At 40.5% G+C, this 13,145-nt stretch overlaps 1 protein-coding gene across 4 annotated transcripts in view; it reads left to right on the top strand.

Annotated features, from left to right (window-relative positions):
• atp8a1 (ATPase phospholipid transporting 8A1) overlaps positions 1 to 13,145 on the top strand; it is a 522,190-nt gene that overhangs the window by 158,513 nt on the left and 350,532 nt on the right. For all 4 annotated transcript variants that reach the window (XM_068036156.1, XM_068036147.1, XM_068036163.1 and 1 more), the window contains one exon: positions 4,069 to 4,114. In XM_068036156.1, the coding sequence (XP_067892257.1) occupies positions 4,069 to 4,114 (46 nt within the window). The remainder of the gene's footprint in view (positions 1 to 4,068; positions 4,115 to 13,145) is intronic.

The following is a 13,145-nucleotide window of genomic DNA, read 5'->3' on the forward strand; positions in this document are numbered from 1 at the left end:
ACCTGAAACATCAACTCTGTTTCTCTATCCATAGACGCTGGTTGACCTAAGTATTTCCAGAATTTTCTGTTTTTATTTCCACCATCTGTATTATTTTGCTTTTGACTACTTTAATTAGATTATAGCAGATTGAAAAGAGAATGGCTGTGTGATGAATCCCCTCTGTCTAGATAGATGACTTAACAAATGTTGCTAAGCATACTGTAATGCAAAAAGGAGACCAAATAATCAGTTGAGACTGTTTGTCCCAGCTGGGAACCCCATAAACTAGGCTATCACCATTTCCCGTTCTGTAGTGGGTAAATGCCTGGAAGCTGGCTTCTGGGAGGCAAGTCTCATGCTTTTGAATTCTTTTTGGGTGACAACTGACAGTATCTGTTCTGAAACAATAAGAGCTCTAAATTTCTTAGTCCAAACTTACAGATGAGAGTTGCTATGTTCCCATGATGAAAATCTTCATGTGAGAAACTGATTTTTAAGGATGTGGTAACAGGGCACTTAGAAAATCATAAAATAATTAAGCAAAGTCAATATGTATTTATGAAAGTGAAATTGTCTTTGACAAATGTTAGTTTTTTTGAGGATGTAACTAGTAAGATGGATAAGGGAACCAGTGAATGTCGTGTATTTGGTTGATCCTGTCAGTAGCATATACTTGTCACAAAGATTAAGGCACGCATGCCCAAGTACAGATAACTGGTACAGTGAAACCACAAATGGCTCGTTAAATCAGTTTTGGTTCCTTTGATCGTTCCAAATGTTGTTTGGATAACCGTGGTAATTCTCGAACTAATAAATGCAAACGAGCGCTGACCCAGGTGGGGTTGCGTGCATTTATCAGACCCAGGATATGCTTGGGGTAAAGTCACAATAATCCCTATTTTTGTCATGGGTTGGCTGTATTTGACAGGGAATGTGGCCTCCCTGTAATAGAGAGGTTGGCGCTGGGTTAAACTGTAGTTTTGCAACAATGATAACCGTCAAAATAGCACATACTTGTGAACAGGGAAATCACATGTTCAAGTACTGTAATGGGATGCCCCATCAAATTATTTTCTGTGTCAGCAGATGGGGGAGAAAAGAATGCTGTTAATAAAAAATAAGTTTTCACTTATTTAGTTTCTTTGCCTCCTTCAAATTACAGAGCAGTATGAAAGAAGTGTTCTGACGTGAGGAAATAATTCCAACTTGTAGTATCTAAAAGAACTCCAGGTGCTTGAATTGCCACACAAATACCTACTCCGGGCCTTAGAACAAGCATCCTTCCTTAATTTAAGCAAGTATGTTTGAAAGAAGTTCTAGATCCTGCTTCGTTAAGCTGTCAGTCAACACAACACAAGTTGTCAGTCAATCATAACTTCTGTGTATTGAGACAATATTTACAGTAGCTAACTAGCATGCATGTTTGAAGAAATGGTCTAATAATTTGCCCTGACAAGTGATTGTCTTGTGAGCAATCAATATAAATAGAGATGAGACATCTCCCTTTGAATCATGTATTTACATACTGTGCAGGGATATAGATTCTCCACTTCTGCAATACAGAGTAACAGACTGTCTTCTGTCTGCATAGAATATTTAAAGTTGTTGCAACACTGAAGTACATAAGAACGTAAGAAATAGGAGCAGGAGTAGGCCATTCAGCCCCTCAAGCCCACCCCACCATTCAATAAGGTCATGGCTGATCTGTCCCAGGCCTCAGCCAGTATGTACTGTATACCCAGTAGGTATAAGTTGCTAGTAAAAATATACATAAAACATAATTTCTTATAATTTAGAACCAGATAGATGCTCAGGTCTGCAACACTTCTGTATTGCACTCCGTTGCTCTCCATTTAAAAGACTAACCATTGATTAGTCTTTTAAAATATAAATAAAATTGAAATGATTTATGAATTATAAAAGAATTTGCATTTATATCATCTTTCATGCTCTTTGGGTGTACTAAAGTGCTCCACAGCCAAATAATTAATTTTGAAGTTTACTCACTGTTGTTTTATAAACCAACACTGTCCATAGCAAGGTCCCACATTGCAATGAAATTAATCACCTTTTAATCTGATTGGGTGATGTTGGTTGAAAGATGAAGATTAAACAGGGTTTTGGGAGACTTTCCTGATTTAAAAAAAAAGTGCCATGGATTTTTTTTTTAAACATAAACCAAGGTCCTGTCTGCCTGTTCAGATTGAACAACCATGACAATGCAGCATGCTCTCAGTACTGCATTGAAAAGTTAGCCTAGATTAGATAAACAATCCCAGGAGTGAATTTTAAATGTACAGTGCTGTGACTGGAGAAAGTTACTTGGTTACTCCGCTGTGTAACTATATCAAATAAATTATTTTCTGTGTCAGAAGATGGGGAAAAGAAAGACAACTGCTAACAAAAAATAATTCTTAGGTCTGGCAGCATCTGTGGAGAGAGAAGCAGAGTTAGCTCTGCTTCTCTTTCCACAGATGCTGCCAGACCTGCTAAGTATTTCCAGCACTTGTTTTCAGATTTCCAGCATCTGCAGTATTTTGCTTTTAATTCTCTAATTATTTAGTTTCTTTGGCTCCTTCAACTTACAAGATAATTTAATAGAAGTGTTTAAAATGATTAAAGGATGGGATGGGGTAGAGAGAAGCAGATTTTTTTCTAGTTGTTGATGGATTTAGAACACAGAGCCATAGATATAAAATTAAATTTGAAATTTAGAACCGGGAGGGGGAACTTCATACAGGGAATTAAGAGACTGTAAAATTCAAGGTTAGAGGTTGAGGCAGAAACTGTCAACATTCAAGATTAGAATGGATAGATGAATGAAGGAAATGGGGGTAAAGGGATATGAGAACAAAACAAGTAATTATTTGCCATTTTCCTTCATGGATGGTAAACACTGATGCAGACTAGTTGGATCGAATGGCTGTTTCCACTTTGAAGCTTCTGTATATTTCTGTGTAAAAAAAAAAAATCTCCAAGCTTAACTCCTGAGTTCTTTTCCTTTTTCATCAATGGCAGATGTAGTTAGTATTTATGGTGGCTTCTCTTCAGATCCGTGCTGCTGCTCTTAAATTGTGTTGGCATCTATATGCGCTCGACCTTTCAGAACACATCTTGTGTTCACGTTACTGGCGGCAGGTCCTTCTGCACATGTGGGAGATAAAGTTTTCCCAAAGTACAGAGTGTCACATATTGTCGATGAAACCTTTCCTGTGTCACCCTGTCTCTGGAGAATGGGGCCTCCACATATGTAAGACTTTAACCCTGAAACTGGAGGACATAAGATCATGATGCATTTAATACAGGAACATTAACAGGCTCACATAGGAACATGAGCTAACTCTATTTTAAAATAAATATTCTAATGCAACATTTAAAATTGGCAAGCAAGAAGCATTTCTATTACATGAAATAAATCTCGTGTTTTTCTAAAATCTTTCTTCAGTTAGAAATTGTGCTGTTTGAGTTGAGAATGTGCAACTTGCAATTTTATCTGGCACATTTATGGTTTATAATTTTGCCTGTTCTGAAATTTGCTGTTTTGTCATTTCTAACCAAACTTTTTAATTGCTTAATTGTTGAGCTAAAGGTAACTTATGAGAGAGAGAAAGGCATGAGATGTTTTTCCTTACTACCAGGGAGCAATATGAAGCAGTGTTTTGATATCTATTTCTATTGTCAGAAGTGTCTTTTAAAAAAAAAGGATGCTAGACCTGCTTCTCTGCCCCTCCTTCCCCGCCCACCCCTTCCACCCACATCAACACCTTAAGATATGGAATTCATTTTATCCACAAAATTTAGCTAACTCTGGCAGAATTCAAATCTAGGTCAATTGCTACAATCTTCCCACAATAGTCTGCTCACCGACGAGGTGTACCTTAAGAATATCCACTTTATCAAAGTATTGGAGGGTGACTGGTGGTCATGGAACTGTAAACCACCAAGGGATCCATTAGTTCTGGAGAAGGGGATGAGTCAAAACTGGCAGGAAAATTAAGTGTTGTAGTTGTCTGAAGGAATTCATAAAGGAGACTTGCCAATTTAACTATTGATAAAAGGTCTAACCAACGTATTTGTTCTTTACAGAAAAGGCATAATGCTGATAGTGGAGTGAACAAGAAAAAAGCACAAGGTAGGAGCATGACTGTTGAAACTATGTTAATTTTCATAAGTTACGTGAATACAAAACAGGACAAAGTTAAAATGCAGCCATCTTTCAGAATTAAATATTCCATTCATTTTTTGAAATTGTGCAGAGATCCACAATAACCATCTAAATTTTCATGTTAGAATACTGATTGTATTTACTTAATGTACGTTGAAGTAACTGTCACTCAATGCCAGGCTACTTTTTTGAGAGTAGTTGTAGAAATGGTAGGTTTTTATCCAACCTTTTTACTGCTTCACTGAAACAGCAACCACTGATGGTGTTAGAACTTAAGGTGAGGTAAAGATGTTTTCTAGTCTCAGAAGCATTACAAAGACAATGGCCTATATTATAAGGTCGAACGTATCGCCATGAATTTTGTCTTGATGTATTTCGCACAAGCACTTTGCTATTATCAGGTTTTATCTTGCAATATTATAGAAAAAAGTTTTGTTTAGGAATTTTGAAGCCAACATATCATATTTAACTGGATGGCTATTCATCGTGCAACCTAATTTTACATAAATTTTCAATGAAAAATGCAAAATCATGTTGATTTTTTTCCCCATGTTTCAGAATATACTGAAGTATTTAGACTAGAAACTTAAAAGACTGAGATACTGTTGGCATTTTGATTCCTTCCTGTTTCTCTGTTCTCAGAAGGCATTGGATCAAGCTGGGGTGTGATTTCAAGTCTAATGACTGCCCTCTGGTTACTAGGTTATTTGTCCAATAGTTGGTGCTCCACAGTTGGACCGAATACTGTGCGCACCACAGGATCTAACATTGTGTGACGCAATATTATGCCCAGAACAAGGTTGAGGGGGGTGTGATATGATTGCTGGTTTTAGGCTTCTAAAAGTATTGGATAATCTAGACCAACTATTTCACTTTGTCCAGAACAGTCAGAGGGCACAGTGTCTGCTTCAATACTAATCTACAGAAACATTACTTTTATGAACAAATGTTAAATCTAAGGAACAGGATCCTAGGGAGATAATGGAAGCGGTTAGTACTGAATCACTCATGCAAATTAGATTGCATTTTTCATGATGTGGTAGGTGCAGCACACTTGGGAGGAACAGGTGACGTAAGAAATTAACATAAGAAATGGGAGTATATCATACGGCCCCTCAAGCCTATTCTGCCATCCAGTAAGATCATGGCTGATCATTTACCAGTATTCCACTTTCCCACCCTCTTCCCATATCCCTTGATTCTGTTAGTGCCTAAAAATCAGTCGATCTCAGTGTTGAATATACCTCTTGACTGAGCATCCACTGTCCTCTGAGGTAGAGAATTCCAAAGATTCACAACATCCTTTGAGTGAAGAAGTTTCTCTTCAACTCCATCTCAAATGGCCATCCCCTTATCCTGAGACTATGACCCCTAGTCCTAGACTCTCCAGCTGGGGCAACAGCCTCTCAGCATCTACCCCGTCGAGCCTTCTAAGAATTTTTTACATTTCAGTAATAACCTACGGATCTATGGTTCCCAAAGTTCACCACCACTAGGATTTTCCTCATGTGCCTGGGTCTTCTGTAGATTAATTGATATAGATTGATTGCTGTTGAGGGAGAATGAGGAATTGAAGGAAATTAGTATTAGTAAGAAGGTTGTATTGGAGAAATTAATGGGGCTGAAAGTTGATAAGTCCCCAGAACCTGATATTCTACATTCCAGAGTGTTGAAAGAGGTAGCAATGGAGACACTGGACGCATTGGTGATCATCTTCCAAAATTCTGTTGATTCTGGAACGGTTCTTGCAGATTGGAAGTTAGCAAATGTCACCCCACTATTTAAGAAGGGAGGGAGAGAGAAAACAAGGAACTACAGACCTCTGTTAGCTTTACATAAGTAGGAGGGAAAATGCTAGAATCTATTCTAAAGGATGTGATAAATGGACATGTGGATAATCTGATTGGGCATAGTCAACATGGATTTATGAATGGGAAATCATGTTTGATGAACCTGCTGGAATGTCTGGCATGGATTAAGGATTGGTTAACAGGCAGAAAACGGAGAGTAAGAATAAACGGGTCATTCTCGCATTGGCAGGCTGAGACTAGTGGGGTACCACAAGGATCAGTGCTTGGGCCCTAGCTGCTCACAATATATATCAATGATTTGGAAGTGGGGACCAAATGTAATATTTCCAAGTTCACGCGTGACGCAAAGCTAGGTGGGAATGTGTGTTGTGAGGAAGATGCAAAGTGGCTTTAAGGAGATTTGGACAGACTTATTGAGTGGGCAAGAATGTGGCAGATGGAATATAATGTGGAAAGATGTGAGGTTATCCACTTTGGTAGGAGGAATAGATGTGCAGAGTATTTCTTAAATGGTAAGAGATTAGAACGTGTAGATGTACAAAGGGACCTGGGTGTCCTTGAGAAGGTAAACTAGAAGGATCTTGGCTCTTGTAGTAATTCTTATACCTATTTCCAGCAGTAATCACTGGCTAGCTATCAATAATGGGAACTTGTGATTTTTCTTTCACCTTCCCTAAACCTCTGGTGCTGAAACTAATTGTGGTACCACTACTGCCACCTCAGCTAGGATTAGCTGACTCAAAATAGACTGAAGTCGTTTTTTTAAAAAAAAGTTAAATAAAGAACACTACAGCACAGGAACAGGCCATTCGGCCCTCCAAGCCTGCGCCGATCTTGATGCCTGCCTAAACTAAAACCTTCTGCACTTCCGGGGTCTGTATCCCTCTATTCCCATCCTATTCATGTATTTGTCAAGATGCCTCTTAAACGTCTCTATGATACCTGCTTCCACCACCTCCCCCGGCAACAAGTTCCAGGCACTCACCACCCTCTGTGTAAAGAACTTGCCTCGCACATCCCCTCTAAACTTTGCACCTCTCACCTTAAACCTATGTCCCCTAGTAACTGACTCTTGGACCCTGGGAAAAAGCTTCTGACTATCCACTCTGTCCATGCCATTCATAACTTTGTAAAGCTCTATCATGTCGCCCCTCCACCTCCGTCGTTCCAGTGAAAACAATCAGAGTTTATCCAACCTCTCCTCATAGCTAATGCCCTCCAGACCAGGCAACATCCTGATAAACCTCTTCTGTACCCTCTCCAAAGCCTCCACGTCTTTCTGGTAGTGTGGCGACCAGAATTGCACGCAATATTCTAAGTGTGGCCTAACTAAAGTTCTGTACAGCTGCAGCATGACTTGCCTATTTTTATACTCTATGCTCCGACCGATGAAGGCAAGCATGCCGTATGCCTTCTTGACTACCTTATCCACCTGCGTTGCCACTTTCAGTGACCTGTGGACCTGTACGCCCAGATCTCTCTGCCTGTCAATACTCCTAAGGGTTCTGCCATCTACTGTATACTTCCCACCTGCATTTGACCTTCCAAAATGTATTACCTCACATTTGTCCGAATTAAACTCCATCTGCCATTTCTCCGCCCAAGTCTCCAACCGATCTATATCCTGCTGTATCCTCTGACAATCCTCATCACTGTCTGCAACTCCACAAATATTTACAAAACTATACTGAGTTCAATATATTTTGCTATTTCAAATAAGGAAGGGGTGTTATGAAGTTGGCTTCGGGCACTTTATAAGGCGAGGTTGTGTTGGAGAGTTTGAATTAATGCAGCAAAATAATAGGCACCAATCCAAGGGTCCATCAGCAGTACATGTTAAAGGCCATTGTAATCTTGTAACTTTGCAACATTGTTTTACAAGACAATTTATCAATTTAGTAAACAGCTGAGTGTATAATGGCAATGTCATTGCATCTGTGATCACAGCTGCTTAAGTGAATAATAAAAAGATCCTTGGCTGGCACAGCATAAACCTGGATTCTAATCTAGCCCATTATTTTCTCCCTCTTTGATAGTAATGGGCCTTTGTGACACAAGGCTGGAGATTTTCATCTTCGCTCGACAGTGCAGAATTGCTTTCAATTTGTGTCTCATTGGTACAAACTGCATAGGACTGATTAGTGTAAGGAATAAAATATGCACACAGATGTAGTAGGGCAGGGTCCCCTTGGACAAGGATGAAATTACATTTGGACACTTCGATAAGTGCTTTGAAGATAACCCACACTGTCACTGAACTGACAGTGCTTGACCTTGGATCCTGGGTACAAAACAATTGAAAAGCAGATCTATTCTCAGTACTGGCATTGCCCACCTTAATTGGTGCAAATTTACCATTTAAAGAAAAATGAAGATGACAAGGGTAGGAGAAATGTGCAAACGTGTTAGAAGATTCTCAATATTTTAGAATCCCTTGTAAACCAAACTTTCCCAATGGCATTTTACTTTAGCTGGCTATTACAGAAACTAGGAAACTGCTCCTTTAATTTATCATCCAATTTTTATTGGGCTCAGAACGTGATATTAGCATTTCATGTTTAAGCAAAAGAAAAATTAGGCTTTTTTTTTAACGGCTACTGATAATGACCATTTGCTTAAAAAAAAGGCAAACTGGTCCAGTTCCAAAAAAAATTAGATTTAAAATGCCAACTTGCTTTTCTGGTATTGCCTGAAGTTATTGCTTTATATAATTTTGATAAGTTCTTCATTTGATCAGTAGAGATTGAGATTGACATGTCCCACAGTAGCTTACCTGTTTAAGCAAATAACGAATCACATTATATCCAGTCTAACCTGAGTTTGATGACCTCATCCAGGCAAGATACGATAATGACAAATGACATTTATAGTATAAGAACCAACCTAAGACATTTCAGAAAAAAAGTACTAAATATAAATGTTGAGCCAGGAAGGTATAGAATAACAATAAGGGCGGCGCAGTGGTTAGCACCGCAGCCTCACAGCTCCAGCGACCCGGGTTCAATTCTGGGTACTGCCTGTGTGGAGTTTGCAAGTTCTCCCTGTGTCTGCGTGGGTTTCCTCCGGGTGCTCCGGTTTCCTCCCACATGCCAAAGACTTGCAGGTTGATAGGTAAATTGGCCATTATAAATTGCCCCTAGTATAGGTAGGTGATAGGGAAATATAAGGACAGGTGAGGATATGGTAGGAATATGGAATTAGTGTAGGATTAGTATAAATGGGTGGTTGATGGTCGGCACAGACTCAGTGGGCCGAAGGGCCTGTTTCAGTGCTGTATCTCTAAACTAAACAATGGCTGTTTGGCATCCTTCCATTGACGGAGGATGATGGATACACAGCAATCAATCCATTTAAGTGGGGTGTCTTCTCTTGGTGCACCTTAATTGATGGCTGTGAGGGCCAATCCTTGAGAGGGGCCTGTTCTGCCACAAGTGCTGCACGTGAAGCTGCCAAATGACGCTGTGAGTTGTTTTTGATGCTGGCGCCTATTGCCATGCTGCTGTAGCAACTGGTCATCATAGTAGTGCACACCATCAACAGGATGTGTCGCCATTTCCCTCTTTTGCCAGCCAGTGAATCCCGGTGCGATAATCGATATTTTGGGCCCTCATGTCAAGTTTGCAAGCATTCTTGAAGTGGAGCTTGGGCGCTCCACTGGTCGTCTGATCCTGGCTACCTCACCATACAGAAGGTCCTTGATTACGTGACTGTCTTCCATCCTGCAGATGTATCCGATCTACTGAAGTCGCCTCTGTTTGATTAGTGCCAACACACTTGGGAACTCTGCCTTTGAAAGGACTGCCATGTTTGTGATTTTTGTACTGGCGGGATATACCCATAATGTACCGCAGACAGCAAAGATGGGAATTATTGAGCTGCTTTTCCGGATAGCTGTAAATTGCCCATGTTTCACAGCCATACAGCAAGGTGTTGAGAACACGGGCCTTATAAACCATCATCTTGGCCCCAAGGGTCAGCTTGGTATTATTCCATGCACGTTTCCAAGTCGGCCAAAAGTGGTAGCTGCTTTCCCTATGCGTGTCTCGAGTTCTGCATCGAGGGACAGACTGTCTGTCACCATGGACCCAAGGTAGCAGAATTTGCTAACCACTTCCAGTGGGGTGTTTTTTTTTAGTGTGATCGGGGCGGAGATGCAACACCTTGTCTTATGACCACAGTTTTCTTGACGCTTATAGTCAAGGAGAATAGTAACAATAGGCTAAGTTGAAAAGATGCATATTGAGAGGGTTATAAAAGCTGGAGTGAGAGGTGTAGGGAGGGACTGTAGTTGACCTCTACTTTTTGGTAAGGGAAGTGAAAATCAGCTGTCCTTCCTCCCCCTGGCTACAGTCTTGGGACCCTTGCTGAGAATGATCATCTATGAAAAATGGGCAAGGACCAGATGGCGCTTGGCTATGATGTTCACCACTGGAAATAACCTGCTAGCTCTATCAAGGCTCATATGTAACTCATGGCCACTTGAAGGAGGCATCAGAGGTACCCCAGTGAGAAGTCAGTACCTTCGTAAAAGCGGGGTTGGGGAGATGAAGGTAGAAATTGGTTGCAAAAGGAGGTAAAAATTGGAAATACTGCATAGCTTTTTACATGATTATGATCTATACTTTGGAATGATGCAACAGCATTTTTTCCTTTTGTTCAGATTTATTTTGTTAAACATTTGGCAACAGAGTGCTTTCATGCTAGGCCCCCACCTGCCAAGAATGAGGCACATTAATTTTGTCATGAACACTGATTTTAAACTGTTACTGGACTGAAGAATGCACTTGTTAAACAGATCACCCTTGGCTGGAAAGACTATTACGTGTTAACGGACAGTGCTTCGAAAGGACAAAGGACAATTCCCTGACACATTCAACTCACAATGGACTTTTGATCATGAGACGTTGAAGGTGGGGGAGCTTGCATTCCAGGTTGACTGCTAAGATGGCCGAATACACAAACTGACATGGTCAAATCAGCTAGTCACATGACTAACCTGCTGGGCTACCTGAGGTTTTTGAATTTGTACAAACAGTTTGGGCAGAAAGTCTGTTTGCTCCTAACCTGAGGAGATGTCTCCTGTCTGCTCCCATCTCTTTCTTACAAGCCTCTGAATCCACTGAAGACACATGAACCTCAAGAGAGAAAAGTCTCTTGCAGCGAACAAGGTTTAAGAATATTGGGCCCCAACGAAAAGCAAGATCTACGTACAATCAAGGACTCTACAGTGATCTCGAAGAAGCAGAACAAAAACTCTTCAGATATTACCTCAAACTTTTCCACTTTATTTCTTCTGCTCTTTTCTGTGTCTATCTGCATGTGTGTATCACGCATGCATGCTAATGTGGGCGCGTCATGTATCCGTAGGCTTCAACCGAATTAGAGTTTAAGTTTAATAAATTTCAACTTTTCTTTAAACCTAAGAAAGCCTGTTTGTGCTGGTTTCTTTGCCTTATAATTGGAAAGCGCTGAACAAGGATTCACCAAGGGGAGCTAAAAACACGATGCGTTTAAAATTAAACCCTGTTACAGTAAGATCAGGTGAAGGCTGAAAGGGAACCCTCAACCTCTTATAAGAAACATAGAAGATAAGAGCAGGAGTAGGCTATTCGGCCCTTCGAGCCTGCTCCGCCATTCATTATGATCATGGCTGATTATCCAACTCAGTAACCTGTTCCCTCTTTTCCCCCCCCCATATCCTTTGATCCCTTTCCCTCCTTCTTGAAAACATACGATGTTTTGGCCTCAGCTGATTTCTGTTTTAGCGAATTCCACAGGCTCACCACTCTCTGGGTGAAGAAGTTTCTCCTCCTCCTCAGTCCTGAAAGGTTTACCCCCGTATCCTTAGACTATGGCCCCTGGCTCTGGACTCCCCCACCATCGGGAACATCCTTCCTGCATCTACCCTGTCAAGTCCTGTTAGAAGTTTGTAGGTTTCTATGAGATCCCCCCCTCACTCTTCTGAACTCCAGCGAGTATAGTCCGAGCCGACTCAATCTCTCCTCATAGTTCAGTCCCGCCATCCCAGGAATCAGTCTGGTAAACCTTTGCTGCACTCCCTCTATAGCAAGAACATCCTTCCTCAGATAAGGAGACCAAATCTGCACACAATTTTCCAGGTGTGGCCTCAACAAGGCCCTGCATAATTGCAGCAAGACATCCCTGCTCCTGTACTCGAATCCTCTCGCAATGAAGGCCAACATACCATTTGCCCTTTTTACCGCCTGTTGCACCTGTATGCTTACCTTCAGCGACAGATGTATGAGAACACCCAGGTCTCGTTGCATATTCCTCTCTCTCCTCTTCTCACCTGGTCGTAACAGTGCACTAATGCTCTCTGCATTGAGAATGACATATAGATTCAACTCCCGTCTGCTCAATTCCAGATCTAAGATGTTACTTGGAGGTTGCAGTATCTCCTTTATTGGATGGGACAAGAGCGGAAAATACAAAGGAAAGTGTCATTTTTGGCAACAGGTTGGATTTCTTGACCCCCTACTCCAAGGGGGTATTGGCAGAAAGGGGCATAGTTACTTTAAGTCTGGGTAAAATAGGAGGCGCCCATATAGATTGGAACATATAATTAAATTTGCAAAAGCGCAAATTAAATTTTTATATTAAAAAAATGTAACAACTTAAATAAAGCGTGGTTGTTCGACATAACTGGTTACCTTTTCTTTTGTCTGAATTTTGTGCTGATCAATCTTAGTACTACAGAATGAAACAATTTCCTTTCCAGGCACTTAGTGTTGTTCTTGAGAACTGGCAGGCCAAGTATAGTATGGTTAGGTACAGAGTAAAGTTAATCTCTATACAATGTGGTTCAGCAACTATCTCAGAAGAACATTCTCTATTGCATTAGTGTAACAATTTTCCAGTTCCCACAAGTATCCCGTTGTCTATGAAGAAGATTAACAATTTCTTGTCAATTATTCTGAATTAGAAGCAGTTTATGCTGAGGGCCCATGCGTTTTAAGAGTTCTCTTAAGACTGCCCAAAACTTTGGTTTTCAGGGTAGATATCTGCGTATTGCAGTTTTCCAGTGTTCAATTGTTTTAATTTAATTAAAAGACTGAATGCTTTCACTGGGACAGACCCAACTTCTATTTGAAGACTAGAATATGTTGCTCTCACAGTCTTTTAGAATATAAGTCTCTCTGGTTTTGGATTGGGTTATTTTACATAAA

The sequence above is a fragment of the Heterodontus francisci genome, chromosome 1 (genome assembly GCF_036365525.1).
Source record: "Heterodontus francisci isolate sHetFra1 chromosome 1, sHetFra1.hap1, whole genome shotgun sequence".
NCBI classification, from domain to species: domain Eukaryota; kingdom Metazoa; phylum Chordata; class Chondrichthyes; order Heterodontiformes; family Heterodontidae; genus Heterodontus; species Heterodontus francisci.